At 41.6% G+C, this 22724-nt stretch overlaps 1 protein-coding gene across 3 annotated transcripts in view; it reads left to right on the forward strand.

The window, feature by feature from the left end:
• The first annotated feature begins 560 nt into the window (after positions 1 to 560).
• The window catches only part of ECPAS (Ecm29 proteasome adaptor and scaffold), a 61158-nt gene continuing 38994 nt past the window's right edge, over positions 561 to 22724 (forward strand). Inside the window, exons 1-13 of one of the 3 annotated variants that reach the window (XM_064641198.1) lie at positions 561 to 681; positions 9173 to 9303; positions 12696 to 12812; positions 14397 to 14515; positions 15637 to 15789; positions 17973 to 18141; positions 18652 to 18791; positions 19831 to 19912; positions 20170 to 20289; positions 20466 to 20551; positions 20816 to 20894; positions 21984 to 22033; positions 22592 to 22658. In XM_064641198.1, coding sequence (XP_064497268.1) covers positions 660 to 681; positions 9173 to 9303; positions 12696 to 12812; positions 14397 to 14515; positions 15637 to 15789; positions 17973 to 18141; positions 18652 to 18791; positions 19831 to 19912; positions 20170 to 20289; positions 20466 to 20551; positions 20816 to 20894; positions 21984 to 22033; positions 22592 to 22658 — 1335 coding nt within the window. In that variant the 5' untranslated portion in view covers positions 561 to 659. Of the gene's footprint in view, positions 682 to 889; positions 1028 to 9172; positions 9304 to 12695; positions 12813 to 14396; positions 14516 to 15636; positions 15790 to 17972; positions 18142 to 18651; positions 18792 to 19830; positions 19913 to 20169; positions 20290 to 20465; positions 20552 to 20815; positions 20895 to 21983; positions 22034 to 22591; positions 22659 to 22724 lie in introns of those variants that run through there. The other 2 variants (XM_064641197.1, XM_064641200.1) reach the window with 2 other exon arrangements.

The raw sequence follows: 22724 nt of genomic DNA on the forward strand, positions 1-22724 counted from the left end.
CATCTTTCTAGCTACCAGTGGAAAGCACAGAACTGTGAGGGCTGGTGTGGGGAAACGAACTCCATCTCAGTCAGACCCAGTACACTAATGAAGCTCTGACACTGTCACTTAGACTCACTTCTGCCCTGGGACTGGCCCTGGAGCTGTAGGGAGAGGTCATCAGCTGCTCAGTCGCAGCAGTAAGGAGGCTGGGGACACCTTGTCTGCTGTGCTGCAGGGGCGCCTCTTGGTTGCCAAGATGATTCTTACGGAGACCACACGTGGCATCGCAACGCTTGAGAGAAAGACGCTGTATGGTGGTCGCACCTCTCTTGTGGTCTGAGCAAGCCGAGAACGGCAAGCGAGGAATTTTTCGGAGCAGCTTTATCTCTCCAGTATTCCAGGCTTTGGAATACAGCGGCTTGGCAGCGACGCTGGAGTCGGTGCTGGGCGGGGCCGTGCCAGTCCCTCGGTGGGTCCGTGCCCGGCCGTGGGCGGGGCCGGGCGGGCACTGGGCGGGGCCGTGCCAGTCCCTCGGTGGGTCTGTGCCCGGCTGTGGGCGGGGCCATGTCGGACAGTGGGCGGGGCTCGCCGCCTGCCGCCGCACTCACGGCCGCGCGGGGGCGCCCCGCGCCGCTCCCGGTGCCGTCCGAGCGCCGCCGGGCCCCGCCGGAGCCGCCATGGAGGTCAGCGCGGACTCCGGTCAGTGCTGCCCCCGCAAACCTCCTCCTCGGGGCCCGCCGGGCGGGGCGGCGGCGGCGGGGCCAGGGCGTGTGCGCGGCGGGGGCGGGCGGCGGGAACGGCAGGTCTCTCTCTAAATATAAACCGGCGGTGACTGAAGGGCGGGCTTTGCCGCTGTCGAGGGCAGCCGCAGGGAGGAGGAGGGGGAGGAGGAGGAGTGGGAGGAGGAGGAGGAGGAGGAGGAGGAGGGAGGCGGCCGCCGGCCCGGTGCCGGTGCCGGAGCGAGGTGGGAGGTGCGGAGCGTCTCTCGCCGCCTCCCCTCCCTCCCCAGCCGGCAACATGGCCGCGGCCGCCCAGGACGAGCTCAGTAAGTGGCCGAGCGCCGGGACTGGCAGAGGAGGCGGGCGGGCGGGCCGGGGTCTCCCCGCAGCGGATCCGCTCTGCGGCGGGGCCCGACCCGCTACCCGCCCGGGCGGTGACGGCAGCGGGGCCGGGCCGGCCTTGGGCGGCCATCTCGGGAAGCGGAAACCGAGAGCAGCCGCGCTTCCCGCATCCTGGCCCCTCGGCGGGCGGCGCGGCTGTACCCTCCGCCGGCGGCTGCGTGACCTTGCGGGGAGGGAGCCCAGGGGCGGCGGGACCCGCGGTCACGGGGAGCTGCCTCAGCCCGCCGCCCCTGAGCGGGCATAAGTGGCAGCGCCTCTGCCCGCCAGAGCTCTCGCCCCGTGTTGTTGGACCGCCGTGTTTGAAACACAGAACCGGCGCGAAGACACCGCGGGCAGGCACATCCAGGGGCGGGCCCCAGCCCGAGGTGCGGTGCCGGGCGGGGGATGCGGGAGCGCATCGCCTCCGTGCGGCTCTCGCCACATGACCTGAGGTGCCGCAGCCGCCGGCGTTCGGGGCGGGGGGAGCTCGGCCCTGTGTTCTTGTCACCTCTAAGCCCCTCTCTCAGAGACTCCGGGGCAGCACACGGTCAGCTGCTCTTTGGAGAAGCCTATGCAACTTTTTAAAAAGCGGTTTTTCTTTCCTTGCCTTTCCTGTCATGGCATAGAGCTGATTCTTAGCCGTGAAGAATTAATAGCAAGATAACGTATGACTCAGCCAAATGAGAGGGCCTTTGGTTGCCCTGAAATAGTACTTGGCAGTCACCAGGGAGGAAGGGCAGAAGAAATACTTCGAGCATATTTGTACTATTGGCTTTCAGTACTAAGGCATTTCTGTGTGATGTGTCTTCAGGGTTTTTTTTTTGTTGTGAGCTGCTGTGTAGACAAGCTTTTAGTTCTGCTCTTTGTTAGATGTTACTGGAATTAGGCTAAGTGGAACAGGCATATGATAATGGACGTCCTTTATGTAGCCGGATCCCATGGTGAAGTAAGAAGGATCTTGATCCTGCACTGATCCTTGAACTGGAGGACCCAGATGCCATGCTATTTATTCCACTGACAACTGGGGCAAATTGTAATAATGGCAGTGAAAGCTTTCACTGCTGCTGTCATCCAGGAGATTCTATTGTCAGCTTTACAATACTAAAGCGATTCCCTTTGGTGAAACCATTTAGCCTGAGATCTCTTGCTTGTAACTCCTTGGCATTTATCTGTGTGTAATCTAGCTTCCCAGCCTCCAAATATGATCTTGCAAAAAATTAGTCTTCAGCCACGTGCCTGTTGCTACACAGCCCTTTCCGTTAAACTGTGCTAAAAGGACAAATGTCCCTAAATTGAGATTCACATTAATAATTACATGTTGTCATTCAGGTTACTTGACCACTGCATCCTTCAAAATTGAGAGGGTTTTATTGGTTTGGTTAGTAATCTTTTTAATTTGTTTGGGGGGAGGAATATCTTTTGGGATTTTTTCTTTGGTTAGTTGGTTGGTTTGTTTTGTTTTTTTTTTTCCTGGTGCCTCATCTGTCACTGAATAGAAAGTACCATAGTCTTAAAAAATAATTAAAGCTAATGAAAAAAAGAGTAACTTTATGTAGAGAAAGAGGGGGAAACTAAGGTTCTCTATGGGCTTGCTGTCTTTTGATATGTTTGAATAGTTAAATTTCAGGATATTTGGAAAGAAATCCTTTCCTTTTTAGGATGATAGTAGTCCCAAAATAACAAGAGTAATTACTATGAGTTTTAGATTGGTAAACCAGTTTTCCTTGCTTTATATTCACATGGCTATAGGAAGCTTTGTTTTGTAGCCCCAGTCAAACACATAAACTCTACTGTTTGTGTAAACACTGTGTAAGGGTGCTTACTGTTTTAGAGGACAAATTATTTGAATGCAGAATAGGATATGGCAGTTTAAAAAGTAATGCAAAATCAGTGCATTTGCCCTGAAGCCATAAGAGTTCAGATGGCAGAGAGGCAAGTTAATCTTGAGTGACAACAGTCGGCCACTCAAATGGAGAACCTATGCCTGGCATATTGCACATATTGGGATTGTAGTGTGCTATTCAAGCTTTTACATAAGCTTTCCTATAAAATGGAAGAATGGGATGGAAAAAAAAGATAATATATTCCTCCCTGCAACAGGCCTTCCTGGTCTTTTCTGGTCAGATCTTGTAAAACAACCTGGTGAGTGGCCTACTTGTCTAAGTGCTCCTGTATATTTTTTGGCAGTAGGCACACAATGGGTTACTGGTAGAGCCAGGAATAGCACTAGCAACTCCTGACTCACTGTTTGCTGCTGTAATCATACTAAATGTAGTTTCTCCCAGAGTCTAATACCATTTGAACAAGAATTTGACTCCTATTTTAGTAGTTGCACAGCAGACGAGAGCTTTATTCTTTCTCTGCATGTGGAATAGTGCCTGAGACAATTGCCTGGCTCTGGAGAGATCAAAGGGTGTGTTTGAGCTTTTGCTTTAGCAGGGCCCTGCCCCTAAATCTACCCCTGCCATCCAGGAGGTGAAGTTGAAATGCTTTTGTGCCCAGGACTCTATTTGATGTAGGGCCTTCTGGAGAAGTGTGGGGGAATGCTAGTGAGATGTAATGGTTCTACAGAGTTCAAGTAATAGAGGAGGGTTTCAGGGGTTTTTTTTTTGATTTACTGAGACAATTCTAGAAATTACTTATTTTGTAGCAGTCACACCAATCTGTCAAAAAGATGCTTTTCAGGAAAGTGAAGACAAATTCTGACAGCATACACAGTTTTTTGCTATCCCGGTCTCTGCTCTGTTTGGCAGAGGTCTTGGGCTCTCTCTTTTTAGTTCCTCGAATGCTTTAGTGGTTAACAGTCAAATTATGAAGTACAGTTAGTTTGACATGTCCTAGCTCTAGCAGTTCCTGGAGTCAGTTTTCATAAAGGAAGGGTGTCTTTTATTTGATACCCAGCTACACAAATACACATTGCCAAGGGGTCTGTGTGGAACACCTGATGTGCTGTGCATAATATCTGTAAGTGCCAGAGGAAGCTAATTTGACATGGAGCTGTGCTTAGCTGAACTGAGAGAAGATTTATGCCATGAAATTGTGGATAAACAGTGGCATAGCTACCTCAATAAAGCCCTTGTTAATGGCATCTTCCTTCCTTTTTTTTTTTTAATTAACATGATGAAAGTAAACTCTTTGAGTTCTTGGCTTTATAGAGGTACTGTTTTACTGTTTATCCATATTTTTGTCCTTTCTGTGTCTTTCTCTCTGTTGTTGTTGCCTTTGGCAAGCTCTGGTATTTATATTTACCAAATGGAAGGAAAGGGCATGTTGTTTCTGTAAGCAGGCTGTGGGGTTTTGCTGTTGCCTTGGGAGACTACAAGATCAGTTCTGAAGTAACAAAACTTAAAATAACTCTGATCCTTTTATGGGCAGTGTTGCAGGATTTGGAAGTTCATAAGGCACTAGTTGTCACAACAAGGCACAAGTCTTGTCAATATGGCTTTCTTGTAGAACTTGTATACATTACTTATGTTTTGAAAGCTATTCATTTCCTTTTTACATTTGCAAGGTGGTTAAGTACTGAAACCTGTGTTCCTCCTTGTAGTCTTAAATGGAGATTGGAAAAAACCAGAAGTGAAACGTGCATTTTCTCACACATAGGTAGCTGCATTGCCATGGTAACTTGGGGATTTCAAATTCTAAATACGCTATGTCTGTTCACAAAAATTGGACACTGCTCTTGGAAACAGGGATACAAAGATACATCTTGTTTTCCTGGCCCTTTGTTTCTGTTACATACAGTGAAAGGGAATGTCTTCTTCATATGCAAGGCTTGTTGTTTAGTTCTCCATATGTGTTTGTCCTCTTGTAAACACCTTTTTTTTCTTCAAGAAAATGCCACAAAAAATTTAAATATTGTGTAAAAGTACTGCACAGCACCGTGGAAAGAAAATACATGAATAACTGTTCTGCATGGACTTAATTGTATGTATTTTAAAAGTAAAACTACTTAGTTTTTCTATTCATGCACTTAATTCTTGTTTGTGTTGTTTGGGTTTTTTTTTTCAGTCCATAGTAAAATGGTAACTGTCTTAACTGTGGCACACATATGATGTTTCTAAGACTAATTATTAAAATAGACATCATTTCTCAGGTGCTTTGTAATGGAGTGAGTAAGTCTGGCTGGGACTATGGTTGACACATAACTTGTAGCCAGATTCTGGGTGCCATAGTAATCATCTTTCTTCTCAAGGAATTGTGTCCAGCTTTCATGTTTTTAAAGGGAAACTTGCAAGAGTATACCGAAACTTATGAATTCTGTGATGTGCTGATTTAATCTTATTTGTGTTATTTTTTCCAACAGTCCTTGCCAGAGCAAGGGGCTCTTAACATGAAGTGAATCTAGGATGCTCATAGTGATCTCAGTGATTCCTACACCTTTATGTTTCTTCTGATGCGCAGTTTCTTACTGGAGAAGTTTTTGTAGTGCCCTGCAGGACTGGGCACAGGGATTTCCAGTTGTGTTTCCAGTGAGGTCTCCTTCCTTTCCCCCATTCTCCCTTTCACTTTTGATTTTCTCACTGTATAAATGAAATAATGGCAATCTTAGGGGTTTTTTGTAGTGTAGTTTGTTGGGGGTTTTTTTCAGCTCTCTGGACTGCATTAAAAGTTGGTCCTTTGCCTCTGATAGCTTGTTCTTCCCCCAGCCCCACGTTCCTCAAAGTTGAACTGCAGTAGATTGAGTGGAAGTAATTTTATAAACCTGTATAATTGGCTAATACAGAGGGTGCTGTAGGTGGGAACCAATACCAAGGAAATAGTACGTTCAACCCTCATCTGAAATTTAGGACTGTGAGATTGAAGAAGGAGAAGCCTTTGTAAAATCTCAGATCTCTTAAGTATTGGCATTTTAGATGGAGATAAAGATATCCTTGCCAAGTGTCATCCCTCCATTACTTTTCTTCCACTTCTTCCAGAAAATTTAAAAATTTTCTTGAACTGTATTAGCCAACTTTCAAAAGGAAAAACTGTAGGAAGTGTGTCACTGCAGGGACTGCATTTTAAGTTCAGTGATGATTGGCAAAGGTAAAGACTGATATGCATAAAGCCTCCTAGTTAAATTTTAGTGCTCTTACTGTCAAGTTGTAGTAAGATTGTGTAGTGGTTAATTTCAGTTTCTAAGGCTTTTTTCAAACAGTTTTTGTCCTTCCACCCCCCTCCTTCCCCCAGAGTATGTAGTAAAGCAAGTTAGATCTCTTGCTTTACTTATTTTTATTATCATAAAGCCTGCTGGTTCTCTCCTAACATTACAATTGTGTAGTTTCACATTCGGCAGGGGGGCTGTAAAACCAGGTGGAGAAGGCTTTAGCTTTATACTTAAAAACTTGTGAAGTGCATGATGGGGGGGAATGAGATGGGTTGTGAGCAAACCCTTTGTCTTGTTTGATGTGTGGTGCATAGTGGTGTGCTCGCTGGCATGGGCTGGGTGGAGGCTGTGAGGAGACAGAAGAGGGAAAGACGCTTGCCCCATGCCAGCCATCAGGTCTGCAGCACACATGGAAGTAGGACACAGCTTCTGAGACCAAGATACTTTATCCCCAGTGACTTTCCTGGACCATTGTGTGTGGTGCTTTAAATCTCCAGGGTTTATGCTTTCCTGTAATGAATGCTGTCAGCTTGAAAGATGGTCTTAATTGTTAGAATAAAAACTGTGGAGAAAATGGTTGATGTGCATACTTGGGAGGGTTTATAGCTCTTTGTTTTCCTGTCCCACTGCTATGGATACAGGCTGCATCAGCAGCATGGGAGGGTGCTCTGACAAACTCCTGACCAGTTTCCTAACTACAGCCAGGCGGCCAGTATCCTTGAATTTGTTGAAGAGTCCAGTTGTCCTTATGGTTAAGGGAAGGATACCTAATGACAGGATAAGGGCTTAACTGACTATGCAGCAGAGATTTGAGAAAAGTGATAATCATATCTCACAGGCAGTATAAACAAGGGGGTAGCTTTTTGTCCTCCTGATCTCTATTATTATTATTAGTGTTAATATTATGGTTGCTGCTGCTTTTAACAGCAGAATAATGGAGGAAGCTGGAAATGGAGTAGATGCTTGCAATTCAGTGCATTGCTGCATTTCCTGAGGGTGCTTGCAGAGTGGTTTCTGTGCCTTCAGAAGGGGGGGGGTGTAGTCCAGTGACTACCACCAATGGCTTTTCCTTGACACTTGTGTCTGGTCTGTTGCTATGTTAAGGAACATGTTGGGTAGGTTCCTCAGTTGACTTACTTGAGGATGGTGGATCTGCAGTGTTATTCTGGAGTTCTAGGTCCAAGGGGAAAGATTTCATAATTTTATTCATTGTTTGTTATTTCAGCTGCTTGTTGTGACTTCAGTAGTCCCCTAGTGCTGGTGGGGTTGGGAGACACCAAGGATGTCCTGGAATGGGGGAATCATTGGCAGAGGAGGGAGGGTGGAGAAGTATGGCATGAAAAGGGAGGTGAAGAGAGAAATAAATTGTTAGGATTGAAAAAAAAATTAGAATATGAGATAAATGTCCTGAAGCTGTTGACTACCTGACATCCTGACCGTTCCATGAAATCTGTGTGAAGCAAAAGATTGAGTTGCAACTCAGTTTACGTTATAGCTGCTGCAGAGTTTTGACTTGTAGTTTTGTTGACAGTAAAATTTCATAGTCCTCTGTCTTTTCAGCTCTCTGTCATATTTGCTCAGCAGAAAATGAAATCTTGGAAGTGGTATGTTTGTTTAATTTGTGTCTGGCAGAGAAGGAATGATGCTGTGACAACTCTTAGTGCCGAGATAGCACAGGTTTTAAAAATAGGACAGTGAAGGCTTCTGAAGCTACATCATCATAGGTTTGCTGGCTCGAGCTGTATTTGCATTTTAGCATCCCTTTTGTTCACTTTGGCTCCAGCCAAGTATCCATTCACCTCAGTCTTTACCTCTGCCCTGTACCAGTGCTTTTTCTCTCTCTTTTTTTTTTTTCCTACTGTAGTCCTTTATAGCCAGGTCAGTGATCCTCCTCTGCTGCGGGAGGCTTCTCCTTGGTCTCCCGTCTAATCTCAGTTTGCAACAGGTCACTATAGATTAGTCTTTGGGGGAATGATTTTCGCCTTGTAGGATGTCTGAAGACCTTTATTCCATCAAAAGCCCTGAGTCTCCTTGCTGCCTGTGAGTTTGGTCTGTGTTGCTGCAGGATGAAAAACAGATGCTCCTGATCCCGTACACAAAGACTCGTCTCAGTCCAGGTGTTGGGAATGCCGCTGTTGCTGGATAGGCTTTGCTTTGCTTCACTTCACTTCTGGTGTAGCTGTTGGGGCAGCTGCATGTTGGCACTTAAAATAAGGACTTTTCCCTTGTTTTTGTAAAGACAGATGGTCCTCAGCCCTTGTGCTTGAGCTGTTCACAGAAGATTTTGGTCTTATCTGTTTCCTTGAAATGTGTTTGTTTGTTTATTCCTTCCTGGGTTTGGGCAGTAGATCTGCTGGCTAGAGGAAGGTGAATTTGTTACAATGCTAGAGCAACTTTTAGAGTGATAATAGGGTCTGCGTGTTTTAAGGTACAGCAACATGTCCTACATTTCACACTTATGAACTTACTCCTGTGGATGTTAGTGCTATCTCTTGGAAAAGAAATCAATTGTAACAAACCAGTAACTGGTTCAGCCTACGCTTTTATAACTTTGTACAGGTTTTCCGGGAGACCTGAGTACCCCAATGGAAAGTTGTGTGCTGGACAGGTTAGCCTCTGTCAAGATGACCCACGAATATCAAATTTACTCTGGAACAGGGTCTTGAACTTCACTCTTGCTTGTTGATTGTACTTTCAGGTGTGCAGCCTGTTCCTGCAAAAGAAGCCTTATTTGCTTCTCTCTTTGTTAGAAGTGGCCTCCATATAATTGTGGAGGCTGGTACTGGAAGCCATCAGGCTTGTTTCTGCCATCAGTAATTTTCTTAGTGTTAAAAATACAAGATGCATCTGTGCTGAGTGCTGTTGAGATATAAGTACTCTAATAACATCGTGTAGCATTTCTTAAAAGCCCATTAGGGGATGTTCAGAAAAAGTTGTTTTCTTGCTAAAGCAATTTCGAGTTTCAACCAGTTTCTCTCTTTTTTTTTTTAATTAACTGCAGATCAGCTGGAACGTGTGTTCTTGCGTCTTGGCCATGCAGAAACAGATGAGCAGTTACAGAACATCATTTCCAAATTCTTACCCCCTGTTCTTCTTAAGCTGTCCAGCACGCAGGAGGGAGTTCGCAAAAAGGTAAGGGTTCAGTTTACCATAAAGGTATGTTGTCCTGATCAGGAAGAAGGAAATGCCCTTGATGTATCATGATTTGCTGTGCTTGGATGTTCTCCATGGAGAAAATTACTCTTTGAGAAAAAATTGTCGTGACCCTAATATATATTATGTTTGTATTATACGTTTATTATACTTGTTAGAACTTAATAAAACAGTCATTGCTTGTAGCAGCAAGGCTTTTGCAGATGTGTGGAGGCTGCATTTGTTTTCACTTGAGGCCAGTTAGCTCTGAGTTAGCTGGAGACTGAGCCTTACTGCCATAGGGACAGTTGCCTTGGCTTCCAGGTTAGGTCTGTTGTCCTTCCAACCTGACTTATGGCACATGTGATGCAAGCTTGCTTCTGTGCATGGTATGCAATGAAGACCTACCCATTGATGTCCTTCATTTGGCTGATAACTGGAATAAGAGCAATAACCAAGCAATTTTGAAGATGGAATTTGATACCTACCAGAAGGAATTCAGTTCCCTGCTACAGAAGGCAGCTTTATCACAGAATTCATTCAGGTACATTAATATGTACTTGAATGACCAAAACTGTTTGGTCTTTGCACAGGAACAAGGACCAAGCAGTTTCAGAGGTGGAATTTAAGATGTACCTGGGGAATTCAGTTACCTGCACTAGGTTTTAGGTCTGGTGATAGAAGTGGACCAGAACCTTTTGAAGCAGTCTGCAGATGAAGTGTTGGGGGTTAGAGATGGAAAAGAAGCTTTTCATAATCCCCTCTTTGTCTTGTAGAAATAGGGAAATGGTCATACCTTCACAGGATTTTAGATTTCAGAAGCTACAAGTAACTATAACACAGATTTTTCTCAAAGTTCTGCACAAAACATGGTCCTAACAATGGTTACATGAAAGTGTATCCGTAGATGTCAAGGCATTCCACTATGCCAAAATATGGATACTCCAGCTGAGATGGAGTGTTCTTCTGCATACCTGTTTACCATGTGCACTTAAAGCTCTGAAGAAAAGCATTTTGCCAGCTGGTGAAATTTCTTAGGGTATTTTTGTATGACATTTTTTCCATAATCTGGAATGTGTTGTCATTTATTTTGGACTATTGTGAGATTCAGGAAAGGGAGAGGACTACTCTTTGGAAAATTAAATTTTAAGAAGCTTCTCGAAATCTCACAGCATACTTATGGTATATTGTAGTAATAGTACTGTTAGTAGTTTTTTTTGTTAGAGTGAAAGATAAAATGTATTTCTTCTTCCTTTTATGTGGTTAAACTACAGATTTTTATCTACATCAGATGATGATAGTATTATAAGCAATTATAGCACTTCCATGTACTTCTTAGTATTTGTCAAATTCACTGCAGCCATGGAAATTATCCTGAGTTCTGCTCTTGCCATATCAGTGAAGGCATTTGACTTTTTCAGGCCATGGTTTGACAAATGAGTTAAATTCTACTCTAGGATGTCTTCTACAAAATCATTTACCCTACCAGTGTCACACAAAGAACTAATCCAGAGTAAATTCACTCTGCTGGTTCAGATGTGCTCCAAGAATTATTTTTGCACTGGCAGCATTTGTGCCAGACTGAACACCCTGTCTCTTTAAATGCAGCCCAGGTGATGCCAGCAAAAACATAAGAAGTCATACTTGAAAGTGCTGACATTCACTTGGTTCAGGTCTGAAGACTACTGCTGGATGAGATCCTTAGTGCACTGGTTTGATATTAATGACTAGAGAAGCAGGGCATGAGCTAAACCCTCACACATATCCAAATCCAACCATGTCTTTTCTTACCAGCCACCATTGGTAATTTGAACATGTTTGTCAGGGTCAGTACTAGTTGTATTTTCTACTCTTTCTCAAAGAAAGATCTGTGCAGACAAGTTTTTTCCTTTTTAAAATAGTATGAATTTTTGACTGTTGTTATAATAAATTGACAGCAGCAAAATTTGATAGCTGTCAGCATTACTTAGTTTGTCAGCTTATCTCTGGTCTCAATCACATGCTTGTGGTCAGCTCTGCAGTTTTGCTGGATTATAGCTGGACACTATTTTGTTTGACACTTAGTCATGGAGTGGATGCAAAGATGGTGTCTTAGCTCAATGAAGTTCAGCACATGTATATTTCTATTACAGGCTTCAGTGACAGCAGTTCACCTGTTTTTTCAGCATACTATGACCAAGGCAATGATCCCTCAAAAGCACAGGACATCCTGGCTTTTTGATTTTAATTGCTTGAAGTCAACATGAGTCTAGGACTGGCTCTGTCTGGTTTTACTGAAACTGAGCTGATTTCATCTAATGTCACTTATATTTTGCACCACCTTGCCATGAGAATATGATAGGGTTTGCAAGTGAGATGTAGATGTTCAGTGTGATTTCTCAGAATGGATATTTGTTCCAGAGTAGAGTTTTGTAGTTTTTCAGGTTACTCCATTCAGTTATGTTATCTCATTGAGTGGGTTTACAAATGACACTTTGCTGATGTTATGCTAAGAGTAACTTAATGGGATTGTAGAATCATGGGATAATTCAGCTTGGAGTGGACCTTAGAAGGTCTCCAGACTAATCTCCTATTTAAAACAGTCCATTACACGTTCTGTTCAGGATGCTGAAGGTTTTACCTCTGAGATTAGAGACTGTACAAACTTTCTGGGCCCCGACTTCATGGCTTGAGAGTCCTCATCGTGAGAAAGTATCACTTTGTACCCCTCTGGTTTCAACACGCTATGGCCCCGGCTTAGCTCACTGTTCACCAGAACCTGGGACCATCCCCCTACCACAGCAATTGCCTGTTCCCATTGGCATTGCTGCCAGGGCTCTGCCTGCCCAGGGCATGGCTGCACATTGCTCCTGCCTGACAATCACAGCGCTCCCGTTGACTTCCCCTCTTGGTTGAAGCATCCAAGTTCTGTAATGTTCCACTCCAAACGTAGTTCTCATACACTTACTTGATAACTTTATTATGGGTGGCCGTTTTTTCGTCATATTTTTTTGTTTGTGTCATGAATTTGACTTATTCTGCAGCCCAGTATAGAGCAGCAATGAAGATTTCCAAGCCAGGCTCAGTTTTGAGGGGTAGTAACCAACTGTAGAAAGAACTGATCATCTTCACTAATCCTTTCTGATATATCTCCTGATGGAAGTTATTGGTTGTATTATGGTTTGGGACTTACATGTTTGTCTTAACAGTGACTTGGGACATGTCAAAGTGGTTTCAAGGTAATCCAGTAAATGATGGCTGCTGTTTTCTTAGAGATTAAATAATCAGTAAGATCAGGCCTGATTTGTTTATAATAGGCCTGCCTGGTGGACTGAGGATGATGTGTGGAGTCCAAAGCAGTAAAATCAACGGTGCTTCTTTCAACGTTTTTGTTTCTTTTTCCTTCCTGTCAGGTCATGGAATTGCTGGTTCATCTGAATAAGCGCATCAAAAGTCGTCCAAAAATTCAGCTTCCAGTAGAGACATTGCTAGTTCAATATCAAGATCCCTCTGCAGTGTCTTTTGTCACTGTAAGTGTCTGTTCTTCCAAGAATGTTTGCTGTTTTGCTTGTAACAAGCAGAATATTCTTTAAAGCCCTTGTATCTAGCTCTGTCAGTTTTCCTAGTAAGTATGTTATTATTACAAGGTTGAAGTTTTAAGAGCTTTTTTTAAACTAAAGTTATAGTCTGGTATGGGTGAAACTTAGTTTCATAAGGCATTTTTTGGTTTAAATTAGTGATAATTACTCTTGATATCTCGTGAATGCATGAATTGTCATTGTGTGTATTGTAGAGGGTCTGTTCATTGGTAGATGTATCTTGCAAGCAGCCACCAATCCTTATCCTAATATGTGCAGAATCAGAGTGTTACTTAAAACCACGTGTATCTCTGAACACATGAGGACCTATATTTTTATGTGGTTTTAGGATCAGGACCTTAGCTGAGCAGGAAAAGATGAAAAAAAAGTTATTTTATAGATGGCAAAACTTTACTAGATTATTTCATTCAATCTGGTTTAAAAAGTGAAAATGGTTTAAAAATGTTTTTGTGAAACCATGAGACAATTTGCATTTCATTTTTGGTAGATCTATTGCAAACCACCACCACGAAACAAAAGTGATAAAATCATAGGGAAACTTTGTATTTTTCATGATACTATTCAGTCATGAGTAGTATAAATTAAAAACAACATCTTGGGAATTCATGGAGAAATATTTAGACTTTAAACAGCAGTAACACAGAAGTAATCTTAGATTGTCTTTACACAAGTGGCATTACTGGCATTCACCTTTTAGAAATGGCTGAGGGCATCTAGGGTGGATGTGTGTTGTAGAGCAAAAAGAACTATCTTGTTTAAAGACATACATGAATGAAAAGAGGTTTTTGACATATCCAGCCAAAAGCACAGTTTATGTCAAGTGTCTCAGTGATGCATCTTGTTTTGCGTCATAAGGCTTCATAATACTTTAACTTAAATGCCATCCACAAAGTAGCATAGCGCTTCCCTCTTCAGCACTTCTTTCAGCCAGGTCATTGAACACAACTGTTACCTCTGCAGTTCTTGGCTGACTTTAGAGCAGCAGGATGGTAGTTAGATAGTCCGGTATTCAGTATTGCTCTGCTCTGCTGTCCTGTCACTGGATTCTTAATTGCATTTGCAGCTTTTAATTATGATTTAGAAACATGTTTTCAAGAGAAACCTTGCCTACGCTGCTGACTTTGTATTTATGCAATACTGCTCTCTATTTTATTTCAGAAATAGGTGAGAGAGAACATTACATTTGCTTTCCTTGAAGCTGCTCAGATATGGCTGCTTTTAGTGAAATTGGCAATGAATAAGACAAGCCAGAGAGGGGTTTTTTGCATTGTTCATTTCTGTATTATTTTTTTTCACCTTTTGAAGTGGACGCCCAGCAAGACCTACTCTGAGTAGTTATTGCTGAGCCTGCCTTTCAGTAGCTATCAGTCCTACGAGTCTTAGACTTAAGAAATTGGTCTTCCGACACATATGTTGTTCCCAACACCCAGTTACGTAACACAACATACAAGAGTTTGAAGAACACATTCTTGTTTTGCACTCTTGCAATACTATGTGCTTTTTCTACTCCTTTAGAATTTTACCATAATTTATGTTAAGATGGGATACCCCCGTCTGCCTGTGGAAAAACAATGTGAATTGGCTCCAACCCTTCTCACTGCAATGGAAGGGAAACCTCAGCCACAACAAGACAGGTATAACTACTTATTTTTGTAGTGAATTCTATTGGTATTGTTTCAGTAAAATAATTTGTATCAGTTTGTTAAAATATTTCTTTCCCTGGGTACTGTCTTCATTGTTTGGGATGTTCTTGGCTTGTACAGTTTGGATCAGCAATCCAGTAGTTTGGATGGTATGAAGAATTCAAATAGTCTACTGTTGTAATAGTACAGGATCTGCATCAGCAGGCTCCTTGTATGATAAGAGGCCTGTGTTATGACGGAAATTAAATGCCTGTCCATATCCCCCATACATCTTCATCAAATTCTGGTTTCCAGCTTAAGGTCAGACCTTCAGTAAATATCCTCTGTCTAGCAGCAGGAACAGCACTAGATGTTTCATATTGGCCACTCTAAATTGAGAGAGAACCAAAATTCTTACTTACTTGGTACACAAAGTTGTAATAAATAAAAAAAGACTGAAGTTGGGGACTGCTGTATATTAACCTCTAGAAAACTGTTAATAATGGACCTGATTCTTATTTACATTGAGATGAGTTTCCACTGTGTTGACATTGGAAAATGGGATTAAAATAATATCTTCATTCACTCTACATTACTGTGATGGTGTAGAAGTATTTTAAAAGTGACCTTATTGAAAAGTCTTGCAGTAAAATCTTGTTTCTGTTTATGAGATCGGTATGAAAATCCAGGAGCATGGTTCTGCCCTGTCCAAAAAGTGAGTGCATGAGTGAAGAGAAAGTGCATGAGTTTGGAAAGTCTGGCTGCTGTATAGTCAATGTATTTGTCTATGTTTCTTGAGGATGAGAAAGTCATAGATTGTATTTTTTGGTATAATTAGGGAGCTATCAAAAGTCTGGACAAAGGCAGTGACTGTATCTCTCCAGATGTGTGTCTGTGCATGCATGCAGACATATATGTTCTATTTTAAGGGCAAATCCTAACTCATCTTCTGCCTTCCATTTTTAAATACATCAGGTGGCAGATAGAGGCCACCGAATATGTTTAACTTTTGTTAACATTTTCTTCTTTGCTATTAAGGACCAGATGTGTTGTAAAAGGTTTCTCTCTTGAATGTTGTGAATAAACAGGTGTGGTTTTTTTAATGGTTGCAGTAAATATAATTGTTTTTTCAGCCTAATGCATCTTCTAATACCAACCCTTTTTCACATGAAATACCCTGCTGAACCACTGAAAGCAGCAGCTTCTCCCTTTAATCTTGCTGAAAAACCAAAGACTGTACAGCTGCTTTTGGACTTTATGTTGGATGTTCTTCTTATGCCTTATGGGTGAGTTGATACCATTCTTCTCTAGTATCAATGTGTTCTTAACTACACCCTTGGAAACTCATTTAAAATATGCTGTTATTTCCTATCTCGGATGAAGCCAGTTACATTTTTCAGTAAGGTAGAAAGCAGGGTGCTAATTTTAAGAATGGGATCACCATTTTCCTTATTTTACAAAATGTCTCTTTTCCACTTAATTAGGTATTCTGCTAATCTGTCCTTACGTCTTTGGAGATCAAAATGAAACTATTAGACAAGTGAGCTATCTGTTAAATAACTAAACCTTTCATGTAGAACTCCTACCAAAATGTGTGCTCATCTTCCTGTAGTTGAATTTTAAGGCTTATACTACTCTGGGGTCATAAGCAAACATAATCTCTGAAAACTTGTGTTTTCCAGAGGGGAATCTTTAATAACAAGATTTGTCTTTCATCTGTCTTGTGGTGAAAAATGTTTAGACTGCGATGATGTTGTCTTAGTGTGATTGCTGTTTCTGAAAGCAAGAAGAATGTACAGAGCAACTTAAATTTATTGATCACTGCTTTGTTAGGAACCTTCTAGTGTCTAAAATCAATACTTGCTCAAAATCCTCCAGTTAATTTTCCACTAACTTTTTTTACTGTCTTTCTATTGCTGGGGAAGCTTTTGCTTTGAAAGAAAATAGAAATAATTTTAACAGTAGAACATATTTCTTTTTTTTTTTTTTTCTGTCACAAAACCATTTCCCATAGGGTTGGTTCCAATAGAATTTTTCTGAGCACCTAACTCTTGCTCACCTGAGTGGATTAACCTAAGGGAATTAATTTAAAATAGTGAACATGTGATCTTTCTCCAGGTAGCTTTGCTGGAGCCCATGCACCTATCAGATGTTTCAGGGGCCACTTCCTTTCTGTTTGAATGTGTATAATCTTGCAGCTTGTAATTTAAAATGCTTAGGCTTCTCTTCTGTTCACAGCTCAAACTCTTCAGTTGGCCTAGGTTTGTGCTCTTAGCTTCATCCCCACGCTGTTGGGGCTGTAGCTTCTGCAGATGAAGTCCTTGGGCTTTGCAGTGAGACTTCACTCCCTTCCACACTTTTGTACTCTGGTCAGGCAGGAGTTTTTAAATCACAGAATCATATAGATTGAAAGATACCTCTGAGAAAATACTCAGATGTCAAAAGTAGGGGGTGAAGGTTTTAATTTTCTTTCCAGAAGGTGCTTATAGAGTGTCTTCAGCTAGCCTGTGGCACTGGATATCTGTGTCTTGAAGTCTTGCTCCCTGATGTGAGACTGCAGCAGTTTACAACTAATTTGTGCTTGTTAGAACTTGCTCTGTCACTGCCCAGTTGTGAATTAGCCTTGCCACGTAGTAAACCAACGAGAAAGCTTAACTGTAGGGCTTAAAGCTAACAATCAAGCGTTTAAAGCTTTGACTAATGAGACTTTATGAATGAATATTTATCCTTATTGTTGAGACTGTTTATCTCTTTTTGTTGCCTGTGTGCTGAATGCAGAACAGTGAATGTCTGGCTGGGGTCAAGTAATTCTTGTTGGTCTCTGCACTGCAATTTTGGTGCTTCCAAGGATAGGTGGAGAGGTGGAGTGGCTTTTGTGAAAGGTTGGAGATGTGCACAGGGCAGCTAGACTAGCCAGTCTTCCAAAAGACCAAGACTTGTAAACTTAATCTTTTTATTTTTGCTTTCCTTGCATGTCCAGCACTAAAACTGCTATTTTCCAAGACAATACCTCATTTATTTATTTTCTATATGAGGATTTGTTTCCTGCCACTTTTGTTGCATATGCTTCTTTATTTCCCTTGGTAGGTTTGTGTTTTTCACATACAAATGTCATTGAAGCTTTTAGCACAACTTTCTTGAATGTAATGCTGTATATGTATTTATTTCTAAGACAAGAGAGAGAATTCTTTCTGGTTCGTAACCTGCGAACCTCTTCAGGAAATGCCAGTGAACCCTTTCCTAACTGAGGTTTGTTTTCAGTTACAGTGAGGTCATTTATGGCTCTTGCAGAATATGTTGGGATAACTGGTAGCAGAATCTCAAATTCTATTGTATATTAGAGTCATGGGATTAAAGAAAAAATATATGAAGTTGGACAGGTTATGTGTATTCCTTCGTTCCAGTATCAAATTCAGCTGATAATGTGCATTGTAAAGCCTCTAATGGAAGTCTTTTCCCGCCTGCTTAGGTTCGTATTGAATGAATCTCAAAGTCGACAAAATGTGCCCTCCACCCAGGGCTCTTCACTGAGTAGCGCAGGAGGTTCTGGAATCCCTCAGCCACCTCCAGGGATGAGCTTTTATGCAGCCAAAAGAGTAATTGGAGATAGTCCATGGACACCAGAGCTGCTAGAACAGGTACTCAGAGGTGTGGGACTGGTCCTTGAGGAACTAGGGGTGGACACAGATAGAGGAATGGAGGGCCAGAGGGAAATATGTAACTAAATTGGACAGATCTTTAGTTGCCCTGAGGGAATTTATTGAGGGACTTTGCATGATGCCTTAAGGAATTTTGGAGTGGTGAGATAGGAGGAAGGTGGCAGCAGTTCTCGGAGCTGATTAGGAAGAAGCCGTGGCTGCAGCCTACTTTTGTGTTTTCCTCCTAAAGGTTGCAACAGTGTCTTCTGTTTATGAGGCCTTTTTGGCAGCAGAGTAACAGCGTATCCCTAATGGTCATGCTGATTCTTTGCTCCAGGTGGCTGCTTTGACAGGAGGCAAGAGGATTGCTCAGCTGAAAGGATGGGGAACATGTGAACTTATTCTTAGCAAGCAGAAGCCACGATTTCAGACATCTGAACTGCTACAGTTACTGTAACATCCAATTTTTTTGTCAGTAATACTGTCTTTACTTTCCCTGGTGTTGAACAGTGTAAGCTGGGGATAGTGAAGTTCATTGAAGCTGAGCAAGTGCCCGAACTTGAAGCTGTTATACACCTGGTTGTAGCCTCCAGTGATACAAGACACAGTGTTGCCACTGCAGCAGACCTTGAACTAAAGAGCAAACAAAGGTATGGTCTGGATGTTTGGAAAAGACAGTATGTTAGTGTCTTAAGCTAGCTGCAGTGAATGTAGTGCTCCAGAGAGGCTGTGCTTTGAAAGGAGGAAAGCTGCAGTCCCCTGTGTACCTGTGAAGCTGCCACATATTCACACCAGGCTGGGAATGGTGTGGCTTCACCACATGGGAATATCACTTGGCTTTGGAACTGACAGCTTTAATTGTGTAGTTTTGATCTTTTTTTATATTGCTTTTGAGCCATTTTCTTACCAAATGATAGAGAATATCATTAGTTTTCACTTTATCCTCTGTGGATTATCAATGGTCAATTAGGCCCTAGTAAATGGTTCCCAGAAAGGTATATTTTCATTTAATTTATTAAGAGAGTAAAGAGAATAATTGTGAAATGAATCATAGTCTAGGAAGTTTGGCAGTACTGTTCTCTGCATTATTAAAACTTTGGCTTGGCTGCAGTTCACCTTTCATTATCTAAAGACAATGCTTCTGTCTTTAACTCATCATGAGGCCAGAGTAATGGCTATTGGTACTATTGGCTGAGACATTGATCGTGGGAGGTTTGCTGGCTCATGCCAGATGAGATGGGAGCAAGACAGGCCTGTCTTTGAAATGTGTAGGCGGCTTCTGTAGGACTGTTTAACTTGAAGTCAGACAGAATAACTGTGTGGACAAAATGCATGTTAATATGTGATGTTAAGTGTGTTTTATAAGAAATATATGCTAGTTCACGGATTAGCATTCTATATTCAGTTGGTATATTACTGTGGTCTGTATATCTTATTTCAGTGGGAGAGAAGGGAACACACAGGTTTCTCACAAATTGTTTGATAATATGTTGTCAGAAATTGTAAGTGTAATCACTTCACGTTCTTTATATATGTGTGGGAAGAGTGGTTACAAGTCAAACTAGTTCTGTTTAAACTTTGGGAGGAATGTGAATATGATGCAAAATGCTGTAAACCACATATATTTTGAGAAGCAGTCAGAGGTCAGAATCATAACATGTTGCTGTTCAATGTGTTTTTTTTCTTCAGTTTAATTGACTGGAACAATCCTGCTATCATCAACAAAATGTATAAAGTGTATCTTGGGGATATACCACTGAAAACCAAGGAGGTAAGATTTGCCTTCAGAGCTGCATATCTTCTTAATTTCTGAAGAAGTAATTTTAGTTGCTTATTTTATTTGAAGAAGACATAAATTTATTTCTTAAATCTATCACTTCCTTTGATCTCTGCTTTCACTGAACATTTGTGCTATTGAATAATTTTTTTCTCTGTCCCAGTGTGTTCTGATTTGCAGTAGAAAGTAATTAAGCTAACTTAAAAGTACTGCTGTCCAAAGACGCACTGTTTCATCTCTGTTTCTGACAGGGATCTGTTCTGAAACCAGAAATGAAACGAGAATCAGTCAGTACGCGTGTTAAATTAAAGATAGTTCCTCATCTGCTGCGATCCAGGCAAGCTGCAGAAATGTTCCCAGCTAACATTCAGGTATGCTTAAGTTCCAGATAGGGTTTTCCTTATGACCTTGATAATACAGTTCCTCTAGTATGTAGAGGAGGGAAGCATTATTACTGATGACAGTGTTTAGAGAAGAGGGGGGATTGGAAAACTTTTGAAAGTGAAGCCAGATACTTACTGATCTGCTCCTTCTCCCTTTTGGTCAGGTGGTTTATGATGGACTCTTTGGTGCAAACACAAATGCAAAACTGAGAAGTCTGTCGCTGCAGTTTGTGCATCATATTTGTATCATGTAAGTAATTCAGAGAGCACAATGTTTTCCAGTTATTTGCTTAAAAACCACTCTGTTCAATAAATATGTAACTGAACTAAGAAGTACTAAAACTCATAGGAAGTAAGGGGTTTTTTACTTAATCCTGATAGTTCTGTGTCTGTCCTTGCGTGCAGTAAGGTGTAATTTCTCAGCTTTTTTCAGTTGAGAAAAAGTGACACTAGAGAAGATACTTTTAAGGGATGCAAAAGATAATATTTTGTTTGTTGGTGTCTCTAATTGCAGTTGTCCAGAGAGTAAAATAAAGCCATTAGGCCCAATGCTTTTAAATGGACTTACAAAGCTGATCAATGAATACAAAGAGGTAAGATGAAAGGTTCTTTACTATAATTATTCAGATGAATGCAAACAAAAGACAAATACCTTTATGATGGAAACCAATGAATCTTTTTGTGGTGGTTGCCTGAGATAGCTGTGAAAGGATACCTTTCAAAAAATTTTGTTGGAAGAGAAGCAAATATTTTAAAAGGCTATATGTATAGGAAAATTATTTGTTCAACACCTACAGATAGGTGCTTGGGCACCATTTGCAGTCACAGGAAATGATAGTGTTGAGACTCTAAAGAGTGAGGCCAGAGTAGCATCTAGCTACTGTTACTCTGGAGTACACAGGGACCTCACCTCTGGGTGTCTATCCTGTTGTGACAAACAGCTGTATAGGCCTGCTTGGAATGCTTTCCATCCTACCTGTCCAGAGATGGTATTGTGATGGGAAGGGTGTTAACAAACAGAACTGCAAATGCCAGTCTGGCCTGACGAGGTGCTTTCAGTGCAATTTCAGAAGGCAAATTCCACGTGATAGTGCTACATGTACCTTACAAAGGACTGATGTCGCAGATAACCCTTTCTGCAGCTTCGAACCTCTTGCTGCTTCATTTGAGCTGTTGCATGTGACTTTCTGGCCTGAGTTGGTGCTTGAATGCATGGGCCTCCCCTGCCATTGGGAAGGGCATGAAAAGGGGGTGTTCATGGTATAGTAAGCCCATATATAAATGTGCTGCAGGATCCGTTGTGCAAACAGCTTCTTTTGTTTACAGCTGCTGTTTAGGTCCACTGAAAAGCTTCTGTTGCTCTGCTACTGTTTCTTATACTCACTGAATCTCCTTATCTGTCACTCTTGAAATAAAATGTGATTAGCTGAGACCAGAAGGGACATTTACATTTTACCTCTGTTTGCAATTGTTCTGTTTCTTGGAGAAAAGTGTGCTCCCTCTGTTCCTATATAATGCTTTTATTCTTGGATAGGAATGTTTTATGTTTCAGGATTGTTTTTCCATGAAAGCCTATTTAAGCACTTTGTAGACAGGCTTTAAAGTTAATGTTTAATTATAAAAAATACACTGTCATGTATTTCTGGTTTTGCTGAATTTTATTTATTGTTTTATCATTCAAGGATTCAAAACTGCTGTCAATGGCATATTCAGCGGTTGGAAAGCTCTCCAGGTAACTGAAGTACCATTTAAGCAATGGTACATTGAATAATTTTTCCAGAGTAATCAGTTAATTTATCAGTAGCAAGCTTTATGCCACCTGCCAATTTTGCAGCTGAGTGCATGGTGCAGAGAAAAGCATTCTTCTTGTGACATCTCCAGAGATGTAAAAAGAAATATGTTCTAGTTGATAGTTTCTCTAGCAGTGATTAATGGCAGCTCATTAATTATGAACAGAATTTAAGAAATAGTTTCACTTTCAGGATTGCCAGAAACATAAATTTAAGAAATATACAGTGAAGACTAGAGGGCGTGAAGCTGGACAAGTGCCATGTTCAGTCATGTGCTGGTGATCTAAGTGATTGTCCGTAGAATGTTTCACTTTCCAAACTGTGTTAAGGGAGGGAGAGTGTGCTGCTTTATGGTGGATATGGCTAAGATAAGGCAAACTTTCTGTACTGGCTCTGATTGGTCTTCCCCTCATCCCACATTGTAATTGTCAAACAATGAAATGTGAAGGATTTCAATTGAAAGAACCAAAAGCTTCATGAATTAAAATCTCTTGTTTCAGCCGAATGCCTCAGCTGTTTACCAAGGATATAGCACTGGTACAACAGTTTTTTGAAGCTTTATGCAAGGTGGGTACTGGTGGGGCTTTGGGGAATCATTGGTGTTTTTTGCTAGTTTTGCTTAATTCTTGACAC

The sequence above is a fragment of the Pseudopipra pipra genome, chromosome Z (assembly GCF_036250125.1).
Source record: "Pseudopipra pipra isolate bDixPip1 chromosome Z, bDixPip1.hap1, whole genome shotgun sequence".
In the NCBI taxonomy this organism is placed as follows: domain Eukaryota; kingdom Metazoa; phylum Chordata; class Aves; order Passeriformes; family Pipridae; genus Pseudopipra; species Pseudopipra pipra.